Source organism: Eleutherodactylus coqui, chromosome 9 (assembly GCF_035609145.1).
Source record: "Eleutherodactylus coqui strain aEleCoq1 chromosome 9, aEleCoq1.hap1, whole genome shotgun sequence".
Lineage (NCBI taxonomy): Eukaryota > Metazoa > Chordata > Amphibia > Anura > Eleutherodactylidae > Eleutherodactylus > Eleutherodactylus coqui.
Window position 1 is genome coordinate 101529739 of NC_089845.1, and position 22817 is coordinate 101552555.

At 47.7% G+C, this 22817-nt stretch overlaps 1 protein-coding gene across 1 annotated transcript in view; it reads left to right on the forward strand.

Moving 5' to 3' along the window:
• The window catches only part of NRBP2 (nuclear receptor binding protein 2), a 77786-nt gene that overhangs the window by 40609 nt on the left and 14360 nt on the right, over positions 1–22817 (forward strand). The window contains exons 3-9 of the mRNA XM_066578153.1: positions 4838–4960; positions 5223–5324; positions 5849–5938; positions 6026–6066; positions 11228–11322; positions 12702–12725; positions 17436–17525. Of these exons, the coding sequence (XP_066434250.1) occupies positions 4838–4960; positions 5223–5324; positions 5849–5938; positions 6026–6066; positions 11228–11322; positions 12702–12725; positions 17436–17525 (565 nt within the window). The remainder of the gene's footprint in view (positions 1–4837; positions 4961–5222; positions 5325–5848; positions 5939–6025; positions 6067–11227; positions 11323–12701; positions 12726–17435; positions 17526–22817) is intronic.

A 22817-nucleotide genomic window follows, 5' to 3' on the forward strand; every position in this document is an offset into this window, starting at 1 on the left:
ACAGTAGGGAGGCGATGTATGGTGGCGCAGCGCCATGCAGAGCTTTGTGAGTGAGGTAGAAGAGTTTAAATTTAGTTTTGCAGTGGATGGGCAGCCAATGCAGCGACTGGCATAATGCAGAGGCGTCTGAATAACGACTGGATAGAAAAATGAGTCTAGCTGCTGCATTTAGTATGGAGTGGAGCGAGCCTAGTGCGGGGGAGGCCAATGAGTAGCGAGTTGCAGTAGTCAAGCCGGGAGTGGATGAGCGCGACCATGAGTGTCTTTAGCGTGTCCGTGGTTAGGAACGGACGTATTTTAGCAATATTTCTGAGGTGCATGTGGCATGTTTGGGCCAGAGATTGGATATGGGGAGCAAAGGAGAGGTCAGAGTCCAGTGTGACCCCAAGGCATCGGGCATGCTGTCTGGGGGTTATGATGGTGCCAGACACTGAATGGAGATGTTGAGGGGAGGTCGGTTAGAAGGTGGAAATACAAGAAACCTGTATTAATCATAGCACAAATCTGCAAAGATTTGACTATTTAGAGCACAAGACGGATAGGCATGTGTGCGCCTCTTAATAAATTTGTCACACATTACACCAATTGGTACTTCAGTAAGACAGATATATTAAAATGTGCCCCTTTGTGTTTTTATTTCTTCACCATTATCCAGATCTCTGCTTGCTGCCAGTGAGTGGAAAAATTCGAGTTTATACCCTGAGGTTGAAAACTAGTGCATACCTAATACTTCTCACAACTGAGGGTTTGTTATATTTGTATCCAGTCTAGTGTATTCTCTGTGGACTCCAAGCTGATACATGGTGTGTGACTACGCTCGGGTTTCCGTGATAGCTGCTGAAAATAGCGCCACGACCGAATCCCCGAATGGAAACAGAAGGAACCATTCACTTGTATTGTTAATCGGATACTTCTTTGGTGTCCGTTTTACAAGGTTTCTGTTCATTTGAGTACAAAATAGCGCAGTCAACTACGTTATTCTATAATTCAACTTAAGCGCAAACAAACAGCACCCTTGTAAAACGTACACCAAAGTTAAGTCCCATTTACAATAGAAGTGAATGGGACGTTTTGTTCCAATTTGGGGATTCTGTCACAGCGCTTTCAGCAGATATCACGAACCCCCGCCCCCCTGAGCTTGTACTATAACGCTATGAATACGCTCCCTTACCTGCACTGATGCAGTGTAACAAACAGGAAAGAGATACAATGTAGAAAACCAATCAGCTATGTGTTCAGAACTGGAACAGGATGGAGTTCCAGATTCTAAGAGCTCTTTTACATGGGTGTCGTTTTCGTGCAGAATAAGTGCGCCAAAAAAGTCACAGCTAGCTGTGCGAAAAAATTCCCGTAATTAAGTCCCGAGATTAATTAGCAGTGAAATTTCCCATTCACATGATCTGGAGCTGCGTGTTATCTATCTCCCATAGGAGTCTCTGGAACTCCTGCGCAGCACACACCACAGATAGGTCAGGTCCTATCTTTTCACGCAGCACGGACCTTAGGGTGCCTACCCACTTGCGATTTTTTTTCCTGTGATGTTTTGCGTTTTTTCTCAAGAGCAATTAGTATAGAATGTGTTCTTGTCCATCTGGGGTTTTTTTTCCGTTTCGTGGGTTTTTTTCACATAGGAACTGTCAGTTGCATATGTCTCCTTATTTTTCTCTTAATGCACCCATGATTGTCAATGGAGGGCTGCAAAAAATGCGCGGAAAACGCCGCGTTTTTCACGCGCGAAAATCGGCAACGCAAGTGGGTAGGCGCCCTTAGATGCGAACTTTGCAGTCACACATGTCCTATCTTTGTAAGGTGCAACTTTTTTACGTGTCTATTCTGCGTGAAAACGATGCCTGTGTGAAAGAGCCCTAAACAGTGAATACTCCTCCAAAAATAAGACCTAGCGCCTTTTGTGGGGCAAAAAAATAATATAAGACATGGTCTTATTTTCGGGAAAACGTGGTACGAAAAAAACTGTGTTGCCCCTGGCGACCAATAACCCAATCACAGCACAACTTTCATTTTTCAAAAGTGCTGTAAGAAATTAAAGCAGCGCTCTGATTGGGTGAATGGTCGTTGGGGCAACAGAGACAGATTTTCTTGTAGACTGCTTCACAAATCTGCCATATGTTAGCAGCAGAACTTTACTACATACAGTAATGAAGCTTTATTTACAGAATACGCAACACTGCCTCGTCTCCGGCAGTCAGTCATCTCCATGCCTCATGACCTGCAGTGAATCCTTTCCTTCTGCTGTGGTCAGTCCCCCCCGTGCTTCATAACCTGCGGTCAGTCCTCCCCATGCCTCGTGGCCTGCGGTCAGTTCTCCCCATGCCTCGTGGCCTGCGGTCAGTTCTCCCCATGCCTCGTGGCCTGCGGTCAGTCCTCACCGTGCTTCGTGTCCTGCGGTCAGTCCTCCCCGTACCTCATAACCTGCGGTCAGTCCTCCCCATGCCTCGTGGCCTGCAGTCAGTCCTCCTCGTGCCTCGTGGCCTGTGGTCAGTCCTCCCCGTGCCTCGTGGCCTGCGGTCAGTCCTCCCCGTACCTCATATCCTGCAGTTAGTTCTTTCCATGCCTAGTGGCCTGCAGTCAGGCCTCCCCGTACCTCATATCCTGTGGTTAGTTCTCCCCGTGCCCTGTGGCCTGCTGGCAATCATCCCCGTGCCTTGTGGCCTGCTGGCAATCATCCCCGTGCCTTGTGGCCTGCTGGCAGTCATTCCCGTGCCTTGTGGCCTGCTGGCAGTCATTCCCGTGCCTTGTGGCCTGCTGGCAGTCATTCCCGTGCCTTGTGGCCTGCTGGCAGTCATTCCCGTGCCTTGTGGCCTGCTGGCAGTCATCCCCGTGCCCCGTGGCCTGCTGGCAGTCATCCCCGTGCCCCGTGGCCTGCTGGCAGTCATCCCCGTGCCCCGTGGCCTGCTGGCAGTCATCCCCGTGCCCCGTGGCCTGCTGGCAGTCATCCCCGTGCCCCGTTGGCAGTCATCCCCGTGCCCCGTTGGCAGTCATCCCCGTGCCCCGTGGCCTGCTGGCAGTCATCCCCGTGCCCCGTGGCCTGCTGGCAGTCATCCCCGTGCCCCGTGGCCTGCTGGCAGTCATCCCCGTGCCCCGTGGCCTGCTGGCAGTCATCCCCGTGCCCCGTGGCCTGCTGGCAGTCATCCCCGTGCCCCGTGGCCTGCTGGCAGTCATCCCTGTGCCTCGTGGCCTGCTGGCAGTCATCCCTGTGCCTCATGGCCTGTTGGCAGTCATCCCTGTGCCTCATGGCCTGCAGTCAGCCATCCCCGTGTCTCATGGCCTGCAGTCAGTCCTCCCCGTACCTCATATCTTGTGGTTAGTCCTCCCTGTTCCTCGTGACCTGCTGGCAGTCATCCCCGTGCCTCGTGGCCTGCTGGCAGTCATCCCCGTGCCTCGTGGTCTGCTGGCAGTCATCCCCGTGCCTCGTGGCCTGCTGGCAGTCATCCCCGTGCCTCGTGGCCTGCTGGCAGTCATCCCCATGCCTCGTGGCCTGCTGGCAGTCATCCCCGTGCCTCGTGGCCTCCTGGCAGTCATCCCTGTGCCTCATGGCCTGTTGGCAGTCATCCCTGTGCCTCATGGCCTGCAGTCAGCCATCCCCGTGTCTCATGGCCTGCAGTCAGTCCTCCCCGTACCTCATATCTTGTGGTTAGTCCTCCCTGTTCCTCGTGACCTGCTGGCAGTCATCCCCGTGCCTCGTGGCCTGCTGGCAGTCATCCCCGTGCCTCGTGGTCTGCTGGCAGTCATCCCCGTGCCTCGTGGCCTGCTGGCAGTCATCCCCGTGCCTCGTGGCCTGCTGGCAGTCATCCCCATGCCTCGTGGCCTGCTGGCAGTCATCCCCGTGCCTCGTGGCCTCCTGGCAGTCATCCCTGTGCCTCATGGCCTGTTGGCAGTCATCCCTGTGCCTTGTGGCCTGCGGTCAGTCCTCCCTATGCCTCATGGCCTGCAGTCAGCCATCCCCGTGTCTCATGGCCTGCAGTCAGTCCTCCCCGTACCTCATATCTTGTGGTTAGTCCTCCCTGTTCCTCGTGACCTGCTGGCAGTCATCCCCGTGCCTCGTGGCCTGCTGGCAGTCATCCCCGTGCCTCGTGGCCTGCTGGCAGTCATCCCCGTGCCTCGTGGTCTGCTGGCAGTCATCCCCGTGCCTCGTGGCCTGCTGGCAGTCATCCCTGTGCCTCGTGGCCTGCTGGCAGTCATCCCCATGCCTCGTGGCCTGCTGGCAGTCATCCCCGTGCCTCGTGGCCTCCTGGCAGTCATCCCCGTGCCTCGTGGCCTCCTGGCAGTCATCCCCGTGCCTCATGGCCTCCTGGCAGTCATCCCCGTGCCTCATGGCCTCCTGGCAGTCATCCCCGTGCCTCGTGGCCTCCTGGCAGACATCCTGTGCCTCGTGGCCTCCTGGCAGACATCCTGTGCCTCGTGGCCTCCTGGCAGTCATCCCCGTGCCTCCTGGCAGTCATCCCCGTGCCTCGTGGCCTCCTGGCAGTCATCCCCGTGCCTCGTGGCCTCCTGGCAGTCACCCCCGTGCCTCGTGGCCTGCGGTCAGTTTTCCCCGTGCCTCGTGGCCTGCGGTCAGTTCTCCCCGTGCCTCGTGGCCTGCGGTCAGTTCTCCCCGTGCCTAGTGGCCTGCGGTCAGTTCTCCCCGTGCCTCGTGGCCTGCGGTCAGTTCTCCCCGTGCCTCGTGGCCTGCGGTCAGTTCTCCCCGTGCCTCGTGGCCTGCGGTTAGTCCACTCCATACCTAATATCCTGCAGTCAGACCTCTCCCTACTCCTTGTGGTCAGTTTTGGTATTTTTGGTCCTCTCTGCCCTCCCCCAGTTACCTTGTGTTTCATTACAGGTGAATCAGGGTAACATGCCTGGCATCGCAAGCACATTTCTGGCCATGGACACAGAGGAAGGAGTGGAGGTCGTGTGGAACGAACTGCAGTACACAGACAAAAGGATCCTCAAGTCTCATGAGGTATGAAGCCTGCAGGTCTACACAGATGAACAGAACACCCAAAATACAGGAGGAGGCTGTCATTGCCCCCCACAAAGGCGAATGCTCTCTATGCACCCCAGATGTCTCCGTACATGTATTATATATGGTGAATTAGTATTGGGGGGTCACTGCGCCTCGCCTGTCTCTAGGGCTCTCGGATAACTCCTGCTGGTGGACATCAGTGGTATTGGGGGTTCTGCTGCTCCTCGTTTCTCGGATGACTCCTTTTTTTCTCTTCCAGGATAAGATCCGCACCATGTTCCAGAACCTGATGGTTGTCGAACATCCCAATGTGGTGAAGTTCCACAAGTACTGGCTGGATGTGAAGGAGACGTCAGCACGAGTGAGGGACACTGGGGACCCCCTCTTTATGTGTGTGTGGGACAGCGGCTGAGTGGGGAGGGAGCAGAATAGAAGGGCAAATACCCTTATAATGTGAAATCATAGATTAAATGCAGGGTCCTGTGTGATTAGTCCAGGGTCCCTGAGCCTAGTGCAGAGTCCTGTGTGATTAATCTGGGGTCTCCAGGATTAGTGCTTGGTTCTGTGTGACTAGTCTGGAGTCCGGTGGACTGGTGCTAGGTCCTGTGTGATTAATCTGGGATCCCTGGGCATAGTGCAGGGTCCTGTGTGATTATTCTGAGGTCTCCAGAACTGGTGCTGGGTCCTGTGTGACTAGTCCGGGGTCCCTGGGACAAGTGCTGGGTCCTGTGTGTTCAGTCTGTGGTCCCCAGGAATGTTGTCACTCCCTCTACATATGTTCAGTCTGTGGTCCCCAGGACTGGTGCTGGGTCCTGTGTGACTAGTCTGGGGGCTGTTCCTGCGTCTACTTGTCCCTGGTGATCACCTTATGCTTGTTTTGGGCAGGTCGTGTTTATAACTGAATACGTCTCCTCTGGAAGCCTCAGACAGTTCCTCAAGAAGACAAAAAAGAACCGCAAGACGATGAATGCCAAGGTAGAGATATAAGACGACGTGGCTGCAGACATCATGTAATATGGTGTCAGTCCGCACATCACGCTAACTCTCAACATTGTATCACAGGCGTGGAAGAGATGGTGCACACAGATCCTGTCAGCGCTCAGGTGAGCTAGAGACTGTATAGCTATGTATAGAGGAAGCTGAGTGTGTGACTGTATGTATAGAGGAAGCTGAGTGTGTGACTGTATGTATAGAGGAAGCTGAGTGTGTGACTGTATGTATAGAGGGAGCTGAGTGTGTGATTGTATGTATAGAGGGAGCTGAGTGTGTGACTTGTATGTATAGAGGAAGCTGAGTGTGTGACTGTATGTACAGAGGAAGCTGAGTGTGTGATTGTATGTACAGAGGAAGCTGAGTGTGTGATTGTATGTACAGAGGAAGCTGAGTGTGTGATTGTATGTACAGAGGAAGCTGAGTGTGTGACTGTATGTACAGAGGAAGCTAAGTGTGTGACTGTATGTATAGAGGAAGCTGAGTGTGTGACTGTATGTATAGAGGAAGCTGAGTGTGTGATTGTATGTATAGAGGAAGCTGAGTGTGTGATTGTATGTACAGAGGAAGCTGAGTGTGTGATTGTATGTACAGAGGAAGCTGAGTGTGTGACTGTATGTACAGAGGAAGCTGAGTGTGTGACTGTATGTACAGAGGAAGCTGAGTGTGTGATTGTATGTACAGAGGAAGCTGAGTGTGTGATTGCATGTATAGAGAAAGCTAAGTGTGTGACTGTATGTACAGAGTCGATGTATAGAGGAAGCTGAGTGTCTGATTGTATGTATAGAGGAAGCTAAGTGTGTGACTATGTACAGAGACGATGTACAGAGGAAGCTGAGTGTGTGACTGTATGTACAGAAGAAGCTGAGTGTGTGATTGTATGTATAGAGGAAGCTGAGTGTGTGATTGTATGTATAGAGGAGGCTAAGTGTTTGACTGTATGTATAGAGGAAGCTGAGTGTGTGATTGTATGTATAGAGGAAGCTGAGTGTGTGATTGCATGTACAGAGGAAGCTGAGTGTGTGACTGTATGTACAGAGGAAGCTGAGTGTGTGACTGTATGTACAGAGGAAGCTGAGTGTGTGACTGTATGTACAGAGGAAGCTGAGTGTGTGACTGTATGTACAGAGGAAGCTGAGTGTGTGACTGTATGTACAGAGGAAGCTGAGTGTGTGACTGTATGTACAGAGGAAGCTGAGTGTGTGACTGTATGTACAGAGGAAGCTGAGTGTGTGATTGTATGTACAGAGGAAGCTGAGTGTGTGATTGTATGTATAGAGGAAGCTGAGTGTGTGACTATGTACAGAGGAAGCTAAGTGTGTGACTGTATGTATAGAGGAAGCTGAGTGTGTGACTGTATGTATAGAGGAAGCTGAGTGTGTGATTGTATGTACAGAGGAAGCTGAGTGTGTGATTGTATGTACAGAGGAAGCTGAGTGTGTGACTGTATGTACAGAGGAAGCTGAGTGTGTGACTGTATGTACAGAGGAAGCTGAGTGTGTGACTGTATGTACAGAGGAAGCTGAGTGTGTGACTGTATGTACAGAGGAAGCTGAGTGTGTGACTGTATGTACAGAGGAAGCTGAGTGTGTGACTGTATGTACAGAGGAAGCTGAGTGTGTGATTGTATGTACAGAGGAAGCTGAGTGTGTGATTGCATGTATAGAGGAAGCTAAGTGTGTGACTGTATGTACAGAGTCGATGTATAGAGGAAGCTGAGTGTCTGATTTTATGTATAGAGGAAGCTAAGTGTGTGACTATGTACAGAGACGATGTACAGAGGAAGCTGAGTGTGTGACTGTATGTACAGAAGAAGCTGAGTGTGTGACTGTATGTACAGAAGAAGCTGAGTGTGTGATTGTATGTATAGAGGAGGCTAAGTGTGTGACTGTATGTATAGAGGAAGCTGAGTGTGTGATTGTATGTATAGAGGAAGCTGAGTGTGTGATTGTATGTATAGAGGAAGCTGAGTGTGTGACTGTATGTATAGAGGAAGCTGAGTGTGTGACTGTATGTATAGAGGAAGCTGAGTGTGTTACTGTATGTATAGAGGAAGCTGAGTGTGTGATTGTATGTATAGAGGAAGCTGAGTGTGTGATTGCATGTACAGAGGAAGCTGAGTGTGTGATTGTATGTACAGAGGAAGCTGAGTGTGTGACTGTATGTACAGAGGAAGCTGAGTGTGTGACTGTATGTACAGAGGAAGCTGAGTGTGTGACTGTATGTACAGAGGAAGCTGAGTGTGTGACTGTATGTATAGAGGAAGCTGAGTGTGTGATTGCATGTACAGAGGAAGCTGAGTGTGTGATTGCATGTACAGAGGAAGCTGAGTGTGTGATTGTATGTACAGAGGAAGCTGAGTGTGTGACTGTATGTACAGAGAAAGCTGAGTGTGTGACTGTATGTACAGAGAAAGCTGAGTGTGTGACTGTATGTACAGAGGAAGCTGAGTGTGTGACTGTATGTACAGAGGAAGCTGAGTGTGTGACTGTATGTACAGAGGAAGCTGAGTGTGTGACTGTATGTACAGAGGAAGCTGAGTGTGTGATTGTATGTACAGAGGAAGCTGAGTGTGTGATTGTATGTACAGAGTCGATGTATAGAGGAAGCTGAGTGTGTGATTGTATGTATAGAGGAAGCTAAGTGTGTGACTGTATATACAGAGTCGATGTATAGAGGAAGCTGAGTGTGTGACTGTATGTACAGAAGAAGCTGAGTGTGTGATTGTATGTATAGAGGAGGCTGAGTTTGTGACTATATGTATAGAGGAGGGGGGGATGACTGTATAGAGGAAGCTGAGTGTGTGACTGTATGTATAGAGGAGGGGGGGGTAACTGTATGTATGCAGGATGTTGGGGGTGACTCTGTGTGGAGAAGGTGAAGTGGGGTAACTGTATGTATAGAGGAGGTGGGGGCATGAATGTATAGAGGAAGCTGAGTGTGTGACTGTATGTATGCAGGATGTGGGGGGTGACTGTATGTGTGGAGAAGGTGAAGTGGGGTAACTATGTATAGAGGAGGTGGGGTGACTGTGTGTATGGAGGAAGTGGGGGGTGACTGTATGTATGGAGGAGGTGATGGAGGTGACTATATGTATGGAGGTAGAGGGTGACTGTATGTATAGTGGAGGTGGGTGGGTGATTGTATGTATAGAGGAAGCTAAGTGTTTGACTGTATGTATAGAGCAGGCTGAGTGTGTGACTGTATGTATAGAGGAGGCTGAGTGTGTGACTGTATGTATAGAGGAGGCTGAGTGTGTGACTGTATGTATAGAGGAGGCTGAGTGTGTGACTGTATGTATAGAGGAGGCTGAATGTGTGGCTGTATGTATAGAGGAGGCTGAGTTTGTGACTTTATGTATAGAGGAGGGGGGATGACAGTATAGAGGAAGCTGAGTGTGTGACTGTATGTATAGAGGAGGGGGGGTAACTATGTGTGGAGAAGGTGAAGTCGGGTAACTGTATGTATAGAGGAGGTGGGGGCATGAATGTATAGAGGAAGCTGAGTGTGTGACTGTATGTATGCAGGATGTGGGGGGTGACTGTATGTGTGGAGAAGGTGAAGTGGGGTGACTGTATGTATGGAGGAGGTGGGGGGTGACTGTATGTATGGAGGAGGTGATGGAGGTGACTATATGTATGGAGGTAGAGGGTGACTGTATGTATAGTGGAGGTGGGTGGGTGATTGTATGTATAGAGGAAGCTAAGTGTTTGACTGTATGTATAGAGGAAGCTGAGTGTGTGACTGTATGTATAGAGGAGGCTGAGTGTGTGACTGTATGTATAGAGGAGGCTGAGTGTGTGACTGTATGTATAGAGGAGGCTGAATGTGTGACTGTATGTATAGAGGAGGCTGAGTGTGTGACTGTATGTATAGAGGAGGCTGAGTGTGTGACTGTATGTATAGAGGAGCCTGAGTGTGTGACTGTATGTATAGAGGAGGCTGACTGTGTGACTGTATGCATAGAGGAGGCTGACTGTGTGACTGTATGCATAGAGGTGGCTGACTGTGTGACTGTATGTATAGAGGAGGCTGAATGTGTGACTGTATGTATAGAGGAGGCTGAGTGTGTGACTGTATGTATAGAGGAGGCTGAGTGTGTGACTGTATGTATAGAGGAGGCTGAGTGTGTGACTGTATGTATAGAGGAGGCTGAGTGTGTGACTGTATGTATAGAGGGGGCTGAGTGTGTGACTGTATGTATAGAGGAGGCTGACTGTGTGACTGTATGTATAGAGGAGGCTGACTGTGTGACTGTATGCATAGAGGAGGCTGACTGTGTGACTGTATGCATAGAGGAGGCTGACTGTGTGACTGTATGCATAGAGGTGGCTGACTGTGTGACTGTATGTATAGAGGAGGCTGAATGTGTGACTGTATGTATAGAGGAGGCTGAGTGTGTGACTGTATGTATAGAGGAGGCTGAGTGTGTGACTGTATGTATAGAGGAGGCTGAGTGTGTGACTGTATGTATAGAGGAGGCTGAGTGTGTGACTGTATGTATAGAGGAGGCTGAGTGTGTGACTGTATGTATAGAGGAGGCTGAGTGTGTGACTGTATGTATAGAGGAGGCTGACTGTGTGACTGTATGTATAGAGGAGGCTAACTGTGTGACTGTATGTATAGAGGTGGCTGAGTGTGTGACTATGTAAAGAGGTGGCTGAGTGTGTGACTGTATGTATAGAGGAGGCTGAATGTGTGACGGTATGTATAGAGGAGGCTGACTGTGTGACTGTATGTATAGAGGTGGCTGACTGTGTGACTGTATGTATAGAGGTGGCTGACTGTGTGACTGTATGTATAGAGGTGGCTGACTGTGTGACTGTATGTATAGAGGTGGCTGGCTGTGTGACTGTAGGTATAGAGGTGGCTGGCTGTGTGACTGTATGCATAGAGGAGGCTGACTGTGTGACTGTATGCATAGAGGAGGCTGACTGTGTGACTATGTATAGAGGAGGCTGACTGTGACTGTATGTATAGAGGAGGCTGACTGTGTGACTGTATGTATAGAGGAAGCTAAGTGTTTGACTATATATATATATAGAGCAAGCTGAGTGTGTGATTGTATATATAGAGCAGGTTGAATGTGTGACTGTGTGTATAGAGGAAACTGAGTGTGTGACTGTATATATAGAGGAAGTGTGTGTGTGTGTGTGGGGGTGACTGTATAGAGGAGGTGGGGGGTGACTGTATGTACAGAGAAGGTGGGGGTGACTCTATGTATGGAGGAGCCCCCACACTCTTCTGCCCCTGACATCACCCATGTTTCCTCAGTTACCTTCACTCTTGTGACCCGGTCATTATACATGGAAACTTGACTAACGATACGATTTTCATCCAGCACAATGGACTCATCAAGATTGGATCAGGTAAAACAGCAGCTAGGGAGGGGTTAACAACAGACGGGACCCAGATGTGAGGCGTGAGAGACAATATCTGTGGTATTATATGGTGCCAATATATGGGTACTCTGTGGTATTATATGGGGATGTTATATGTGCACTCTGTGGTATTATATAGGGATGTTATATCGTTACTCTGTGGTATTATATGGCGCTGTTATATGGGTACTCTGTGGAGTTATATGGGGATGTTGTATGTGCACTCTGTAGTGTTATATGGGGATTTTATATGGGTACTCCGTGGTATTATATGGGGATGTTATATGTGCACTCTGTGGTATTATATGGGGATGTTAAGTGGGTACTCTCTGGTATTATATGGCGCTGTTACATGGGTACTCTGTAGTATTATATGGGGATGTTATATGGGTACTCTGTGGTATTATACGGCGATGTTACATGGGTACTCTGTGGTATATGGAGATGTTATATGTGCACTCTGTGGTATTATATGGGGATGTTATATGGGTACTCTGTGGTATTATATGGCGCTGTTATATGGGTACTCTGTGGAGTTATACAAAGATGTTGTATGTGCACTCTATAGTGTTATATGGGTACTCTGTGGTATTATACGGCGATGTTACATGGGTACTCTGTAGTATTATATGGGGATGTTACATGGGTACTCTGTGGTATTATATGGAGATGTTATATGTGCACTCTGTGGTATTATATGGGGATGTTATATGGGTACTCTGTCTTATTATATGGCGCTGTTATATGGGTACTCTGTGGAGTTATACGAGGATGTTGTATGTGCACTCTGTAGTGTTATATGGGTACTCTGTGGTATTATATGGGGATGTTATATGGGTACTCTGTGGTATTATATGGGGATGTTATATGTGCACTGTGTGGTATTATATGGGGATGTTATATGTGCACTGTGTGGTATTATATGGGGATGTTATATGTGCACTCTGTGGTATTATATGGGGATGTTATATGTGCACTCTGTGGTATTATATGGGAATGTTATATGGGTACTCTGTGGAGTTATACAGGGATCTTGTATGTGCACTCTAGTGCTATACGGCAATGTTACATGGGTACTCTGTGGAGTTATACAGGGATCTTGTATGTGCACTCTAGTGTTATACGGCAATGTTACATGGGTACTCTGTGGTATTATATGGGGATGTTGTATGTGCACTCTGTGGTATTATACGGCAATGTTACATGGGTACTCTGTGGTATTATATGGGAATGTTATACTTTTGATAACACAATATATCCTTTATACTACATCTTACTAAATTCTAGATATAACTCTGCCTGACTCTGACGTATCCTGTTTTTTCTTCTATGGTTCCTCTGTGTTTGATGACCTCCCTATTCCTCAGTCTGGCATCGGGTTTTTGCCAATGGTGAGTCAGTTAATGTCTATTTGCTGTGCAGTTTCTTGTCATTATAACCTATCACCATTTGTATGTGTAACATAGAGGGACTGCAAATTCCTATTTCACCCACTCCATTCCATCATGGCTTATACTCCAATCACAACCGGAGCTGCATTCACACTTGCACTGGCTGTTACTTGGAATCCATCAGCACTTCTCTGACAGGCTTGGCACCAGCAGCTCCGCTAATTCATAATCCTCTGTGGTTCAGAATATTCTACAGTGCCTTATGCAAACACTACAACTCCAGTAATGCATCACAGCAGAGCATACGCCGTCAGCAGCAAGCCGCGAAGTGTAACCCCCTGCAAAGTATAAAGAAAGCAGCAGTGCATGTGACTAGAGTATAAAGCATTATATAATAGCTAACCTGTAACTGCAGATTTTGATGTGATTGGTGTTTAATACAAGATGTAAAGTAGGACTGTGGCTGCAGCTCTGGATGTGACTGGAGGATAAAACATAAGTAACAGCAGAATAGCGACTTTGGATCCAGTATGAGAGGTTTTTAAGATATGATATAATGGTGGAATTGTGAATGCAGCTCTGGAGATGACTGGAGTATAAGACATGATACTACAGCTGAATTGTGACTGCAACTCTGGATGCAACTGGAGTATAAATCTGCTTATTAAAGAAGAATTCTGAGTGCTGTTCTGGATGTGACTTGGGTATAAGATAATAGAACAGCAGAATATTAATTTCAGCTCTGGATGTGACTGAAGTATAATGCGGGTTGTAACAGCATTAATGTGAGTGCAGCTCTGGCTGTGAATAGGGTATAACACATGATGTAACAGCAGAATTGTGAGTGCAGCTGTAGATGTGAATGATGTATAAGAAAGCAATAGAGGCAGAAATCAAAAATTGTGGACGCAGCTTTGGATGTGACTATAGAGTACAACATGTTATGTGACAGGAGAATAGTGACTGCAGCTCTGGATATGATGAGTATAAGACAAGCAGAATAGTGACTGCAGCTGTGGATGTGAGTGGAGTATAAGACATAATATCACAGCAGAATGACTACAGCTCTGGATGTGAGTGGAGTATAACACATGATGTAAGTGCAGAATTGTGACTTCAGGGCGAAGCTCAGATTTCTTGGCCGCCTCATTACGATTCTTTGGAGCAATGGCCCGAAGTTGTGGTGTGAATGTATGTGCATGACTGTTGTGAATGAGTCCTGTGTGTGTGTGTCCCTTTAACTGCATGAGTGACGTGGTTGGAAGACTTGGGTAGTTGAGGGGCAGAGTTTAGTGAGAGGGAGTTGAGAAAATGTAGTCGGAGGTGGTGGATGTTCCTGCGCGGAGCTAGGCGTAGAGTAACGGGTCTCCTGCCAAGACAAAAATAAGGGAAGCAAAGTTGAATGAATGCTGTTAATAAGTCGGGAGTGCATACCCCACCGATGGTCTATCAGATAACTGAGACTGAAGACATTTAGAGTTCAGAGGGAGGAGTGTCTCCTAGAAAGCCTGTAATACTGGAAGAGAAGTGAATATCTGTAAAGAAGATTGTTATTAGAGATGAGCGAACGTACTCGTTAAGGGCGATTTCGCAATCGAGCATCGCTATTTTCGAGTACCTGGCTACTCGAGTGAAAAGATTTTGGGGGGCGGCGTGGTGGAGCGAGGAGTAGCAGTGGGGAACACGGGGGAGCTGTCTCTCTCTTTCTCTCCTCCCCACTCCCCTCTGCAAACCCCTGCTCACCACCGGCGCCCCCCCGAATCTTTTCCCCCGAGTAGTCAGGTACTCGAAAATAGCGATGCTCGATTGCGAAATCGCCCTTAACGAGTACGTTCGCTCATCTCTAATTGTTATGTCTACGCAATGTACTACTTGTTAAAGAAATCCAAACTGAAAAGTTGTGAGTAAAGTACAACCGTGCACCTCTGCTTGTTTTCCTGGACTGTGGACTCTTTATTTTGCGCGGTGTGAATAGCGGCCTAAAAGAGGTGCTGGCGTCACGTGAAATTCATATTCTTTAATTCTACGTTTACATACTGTGAGTGACTGGGCTAGGCCAAGCTGCCGCCGCTGATGGGAAACATCGCAGAGCCACCCGTGACATTCCATCTTGTTTCCCCATGGTCGCCCCCATTGTGGCGGGCCTACCGCTCGGGTCGCCACATGTGCTTATTGCTTACTGTTTAGGACAGTGGCCAAGTCCAAGAGCATGCCAAGAGTTCACACTGGGGGAGAAGGGACCAAATTACACTGCAACAAATCTCCAGGACAGTAATATACATTATCAGCATATCACGCCATCCCACCTCTAAATACTGAGAGGGGGCAATAAGTTATAGCAGCATGCATGCACTGATTCCTCTAGTGGTTATACAACTAATGGTGTGCACATGTGAGACCACCATCAGTCGCACTTATTGGCTGTTCCTCAACCGCGGTATCAGGAGTGTACCAAGCCTACCTACACACAGGTGAGCCCGATATCGAGCGATATTGCGCTCGCTAATGTGCTTTTTCATGCCGATGTGAGGCGTTTTTCTGGCAAAAACACCTCCCATCACCTCTGTGAAGTAGCGATCCTTTGGTGCGGCTTTCAGGCACGTTAGAGGATTGGCAAATGTTTCCCATTGTTTTCAATAGGAAGCATCACACGCCTTGCAATGTCTTTTACTGTCCCATTAAAAAAAATGGGTGGTGGGTTCCAAGGAACATGAAAATATAGGACGTGCCGCAATTTATTTCCCACACTGTAGGAAAAAAACATATATCTCATGTATATGAGCCTATTCAAAAGAATGGGGTTCATATTCACATTCGAGTTTTGCGGCCGTGTGAAACCAGCCTATAGTCAGACATCCAACAAAAGATCACACAGTGGAAGGGCACGTGTGGTTAATCCTAGAGTTGAGGTTCCATGTCTGGTATCTCACCAATGACGTGCCACAGTGGACCAACTGACCCAGTAGTACAACAGTGGGGACGTTAAACAAATTTCCAGAAGGAACCATGCGGCGTACCTTGTTTCAACTGGGGTTCAATAGCTGAAGACCAACAAGGAAGCCCCTGATGACACCGTGTTATTACCAGCATCACCTCACATGGGCCCAGGAAAGACGTTAATGGACATTGGACACATGGCAGAAGGCCGTCTGCATTGATAAGTCCAATTTACTGCTGAATCGTACGGATGGCCGAGTCCACATCTGGTGAAAATAACATGAAGCCGTATCCCATGGGTGCACCGTTACGGTTCAACACCACAATCTTGAATGGTGAACGCTACAGAGACCTGTTAGCCGACCATCAGGAAGTCTTCCCCGACCACACTGCCATCTTTCGGCAGGACAGCTCCATGTCATTGAGCTCTGATCACTAGGGAATGGTTGGAGGAACACGACTGCCTGACCCCCAAACTCACCGGATTGTAACCCCATCGAACATGTTTGGGATCTGCTGCAAAGGGCTGCGAGATCTGCTCTCACTTATCTGCAAAAAGGGTACCAACTGATGGAGCGGCCGCAGCGGGCATGGCGCGAGATGAGTATGGGGGATGTTTGCCACCCAGTGGAATCTGTTGCTTGGCGTCTAAAATCCGTGATTACCCAAAAAGATGAAGCAACTAGTTACTGAGTAGATGTTCCTAATGCAGTGATCGTTCTGTGTAACTCCCCTATATGTGACCTGTTCCTATGGAAATATACGGGAAGTGCCGCGTGGTATATATAGTGCTCTGTATATATAGACACGTATATATCGGCTCTGTATAGAAAGTATCTGATCTCCTATAGAAGGAATACTGTGATAATGAGCCACTGAAGTCAGGTGTATGTGGAGTTGAGGGACAGACAGCAAAGGGAAGATGATATAAAGGATGATCCAGCAGGGGGGATTGCAGTCGCAGATTGCAGTTCTGGGTAACGGGATTAAATGAAGATTAGAAGCCGGAAGAGAAATGAAAACCGGAGATCAAGAAATGGAGGAGAAAATCATAATCCCAGCACAGCACTCATGTAACGTATACATTACCATACAGTATATACTGGCGGTATAGAGTGACTATTTTACACAGGGTGTCCCAGTTAATGGGGCAAATACTCAGGTAGTTTCACAGCGTTGCTGATGCCGTCGAGCTGTCAAGGGCAAAAAGCTTAAAGCACAATTTCCTCTGCTGCATGATGGACTGGTTTCATTCACCAGATCACACACCACTTGATTTTTACTTTTGGGGAAGCTGAAGGAAATATTTTATGCTTCACTTGTGGACGACATCATCACCCTGCGTCAAACAATAATGGGCGCCGTTGGACAATTGACGCTAAACAAATTAATTGCTGATGAGTGCCAGTGCATACTTCACGCACAGCTTTAAGTTGCAGCAGGATGATGGCACGTCTGCTCCTCCTGTAAACCTCTGCTCCTCCTGCACTTAATTATCAATTAGAATGAAAGTATATTTTACGCTTAAATTAGATTTTATCCTGCTTCATATATTAGCATTACACATAAGCAATGTGCTGATTGAAGCCTCCCTCACTGTCTGCCCCGTCACCACATGAACTGGACACATAGTGATTACTGCTGCATATAGGAAGGATATATGATTATACAGTGACTAGTCGTGTCTATAGGAATAAGTTATATACATTGACTATACTGTTCATTATCTGTATACCTCACACATGAATACTCACTGTAGTTGTTGTTTTCCAGAGCTACCCGTCCCTGATGACCTCCGCACCCCATTGAAATGTCTGAGGGACGAACAACGCACCAAGCACTTCTTTCCTCCAGAGTACGGCTGTAAGGAACACATCACACGCTGTCACCTTACACCTCTATATACAGGACACATCACACACTGTCACCTTATACTTGTACATACAGGACACATCACACACTGTCACCTTACACCTCTACATACAGGACCCATCACACACTGTCACCTTATACGTGTACATACAGGACACATCACACGCTGTCACCTTACACCTCTACATACAGGACACATCACACACTGTCATCTTATACTTGTACATACAGGACACATCACACACTGTCACCTTACATCTCTACATACAGGACACATTACACGCTGTCACCTTACACCTCTACATACAGGACACATCACACGCTGTCATCTTATACTTGTACATAAAGGACACATCACACACTGTCACCTTACACCTCTACATACAGGACACATCACACACTGTCATCTTATACTTGTACATAAAGGACACATCACACACTGTCACCGTATACCTCTACATACAGGACACATCACACGCTGTCACCCTACACCTCTACATAAAGGTCACATCACACGCTGTCATCTTATACTTGTACATAAAGGACACATCACACACTGTCACCGTACACCTCTACATACAGGACACATCACACGCTGTCACCTTACACCTCTACATACAGGACACATCACACGCTGTCACCTTACACCTCTACATACAGGACACATCACACGCTGTCACCTTACACCTCTACATACAGGACACATCACACGCTGTCACCTTACACCTCTACATACAGGACACATCACACGCTGTCACCTTACACCTCTACATACAGGACACATCACACGCTTTCACCTTACACCTCTACATACAGGACACATCACACGCTGTCACCTTACACCTCTACATACAGGACACATCACACGCTGTCACCTTACACCTCTACATACAGGACACATCACACGCTGTCACCTTACACCTCTACATACAGGACACATCACACGCTGTCACCTTACACCTCTATATACAGGACACATCAAACACTGTCACCTTATACTTGTACATACAGGACACATCACACGCTGTCACCTTACACCTCTATATACAGGACACATCACACACTGTCACCTTACACCTCTATATACAGGACACATCACACACTGTCACCTTACACCTCTACATACAGGACACATCACACGCTGTCCCCTTCACCTCTATATACAGGACACATCACACACTGTCACCTTATACTTGTACATACAGGACACATCACACACTGTCACCTTATACTTGTACATACAGGACACATCACACTGTCCCCTTATACCTCTATATACAGGACACATCACACGCTGTCACCTTATACTTGTACATACAGGACACATCACACACTGTCACCTTACACCTCTACATACAGGACACATCACACACTGTCACCTTACACCTCTACATACAGGACACATCACACACTGTCACCTTACACCTCTATATACAGGACCCATCACACACTGTCACCTTATACTTGTACATACAGGACACATCACACACTGTCACCTTATACTTGTACATACAGGACACATCACACTGTCCCCTTATACCTCTATATACAGGACACATCACACGCTGTCACCTTATACTTGTACATACAGGACACATCACACACTGTCACCTTACACCTCTACATACAGGACACATCACACACTGTCACCTTACACCTCTATATACAGGACACATCACACGCTGTCACCTTACACCTCTACATACAGGACACATCACACACTGTCACCTTATACTTGTACATACAGGACACATCACACACTGTCACCTTATACGTGTACATACAGGACACATCACACACTGTCACCTTACACCTCTATATACAGGACACATCACACACTGTCACCTTATACTTGTACATACAGGACACATCACACACTGTCACCTTACACCTCTACATACAGGACACATCACACACTGTCACCTTACATCTCTACATACAGGACACCTCACACACTGTCACCTTACACCTCTATATACAGGACACATCACACACTGTCACCTTACACCTCTACATACAGGACACATCACACGCTGTCACCTTACACCTCTACATACAGGACACGTCACACGCTGTCACCTTTACACCTCTACATACAGGACACATCACACGCTGTCACCTTACACCTCTACATACAGGACACATCACACGCTGTCACCTTACACCTCTACATACAGGACACATCACACACTGTCACCTTACACCTCTACATACAGGACACATCACACACTGTCACCTTACACCTCTTCATACAGGACACATCACACACTGTCACCTTACACCTCTACATACAAGACACATCACACGCTGTCACCTTACACCTTTACATACAGGACACATCACACACTGTCACCTTATACTTGTATGTACAGGACACCTCACACGCTGTCACCTTACACCTCTACATACAGGACACATCACACGCTGTCATCTTACACCTCTATATACAGGACACATCACACACTGTCACCTTATACTTGTACATACAGGACACATCACACGCTGTCACCTTACACCTCTACATACAGGACACATCACACGCTGTCACCTTACATTTCTACATACAGGACACATCACAAGCTGTCACCTTACACCTCTACATACAGGACACATCACACGCTGTCATCTTACACCTCTACATACAGGACACATCACACGCTGTCACCTTACACCTCTACATACAGGACACATCACACGCTGTCACCTTACACCTCTACATACAGGACACATCACACACTGTCACCTTACACCTCTACATACAGGACACATCACACACTGTCACCTTACACCTCTTCATACAGGACACATCACACACTGTCACCTTACACCTCTTCATACAGGACACATCACACACTGTCACCTTACACCTCTTCATACAGGACACATCACACACTGTCACCTTACACCTCTACATACAAGACACATCACACGCTGTCACCTTACACCTTTACATACAGGACACATCACACACTGTCACCTTATACTTGTATGTACAGGACACCTTACACGCTGTCACCTTACACCTCTACATACAGGACACATCACACGCTGTCATCTTACACCTCTATATACAGGACACATCACACACTGTCACCTTATACTTGTATGTACAGGACACATCACACACTGTCACCTTACACCTCTACATACAGGACACATCACACGCTTTCACCTTACACCTCTACATACAGGACACATCACACACTGTCACCTTACACCTCTACATACAGGACACATCACACACTGTCACCTTACACCTCTTCATACAGGACACATCACACGCTGTCACCTTACACCTCTACATACAGGACACGTCACACACTGTCACCTTATACTTGTACGTACAGGACGCCTCGCACGCTGTCACCTTACACCTCTACATACAGGACACATCACACACTGTCACCTTACACCTCTACATACAGGACACATCACACGCTGTCACCTTACACCTCTATATACAGGACACATCACACGCTGTCACCTTATACTTGTACATACAGGACACATCACACGCTGTCACCTTACACCTCTACATACAGGACACATCACACGCTGTCACCTTACACCTCTACATACAGGACACATCACACGCTGTCACCTTATACTTGTATGTACAGGACACATCACACACTGTCACCTTACACCTCTACATACAGGACACATCACACGCTTTCACCTTACACCTCTACATACAGGACACATCACACACTGTCACCTTACACCTCTACATACAGGACACATCACACACTGTCACCTTACACCTCTTCATACAGGACACATCACACGCTGTCACCTTACACCTCTACATACAGGACACGTCACACACTGTCACCTTATACTTGTACGTACAGGACGCCTCGCACGCTGTCACCTTACACCTCTACATACAGGACACATCACACGCTGTCACCTTACACCTCTACATACAGGACACATCACACGCTGTCACCTTACACCTCTATATACAGGACACATCACACGCTGTCACCTTATACTTGTACATACAGGACACATCACACACTGTCACCTTACACCTCTTCATACAGGACACATCACACGCTGTCACCTTACACCTCTACATACAGGACACGTCACACACTGTCACCTTATACTTGTACGTACAGGACGCCTCGCACGCTGTCACCTTACACCTCTACATACAGGACACATCACACACTGTCACCTTACACCTCTTCATACAGGACACATCACACGCTTTCACCTTACACCTCTACATACAGGACACATCACACACTGTCACCTTACACCTCTACATACAGGACACATCACACGCTTTCACCTTACACCTCTACATACAGGACACATCACACACTGTCACCTTACACCTCTACATACAGGACACATCACACACTGTCACCTTACACCTCTTCATACAGGACACATCACACGCTGTCACCTTACACCTCTACATACAGGACACGTCACACACTGTCACCTTATACTTGTACGTACAGGACGCCTCGCACGCTGTCACCTTACACCTCTACATACAGGACACATCACACACTGTCACCTTACACCTCTACATACAGGACACATCACACGCTGTCACCTTACACCTCTATATACAGGACACATCACACGCTGTCACCTTATACTTGTACATACAGGACACATCACACGCTGTCACCTTACACCTCTACATACAGGACACATCACACGCTGTCACCTTACACCTCTACATACAGGACACATCACACGCTGTCACCTTACACCTCTACATACAGGACACATCACACGCTGTCACCTTATACTTGTATGTACAGGACACATCACACACTGTCACCTTACACCTCTACATACAGGACACATCACACGCTTTCACCTTACACCTCTACATACAGGACACATCACACACTGTCACCTTACACCTCTACATACAGGACACATCACACACTGTCACCTTACACCTCTTCATACAGGACACATCACACGCTGTCACCTTACACCTCTACATACAGGACACGTCACACACTGTCACCTTATACTTGTACGTACAGGACGCCTCGCACGCTGTCACCTTACACCTCTACATACAGGACACATCACACGCTGTCACCTTACACCTCTACATACAGGACACGTCACACACTGTCACCTTATACTTGTACGTACAGGACGCCTCGCACGCTGTCACCTTACACCTCTACATACAGGACACATCACACGCTGTCACCTTACACCTCTACATACAGGACACATCACACGCTGTCACCTTACACCTCTATATACAGGACACATCACACGCTGTCACCTTAT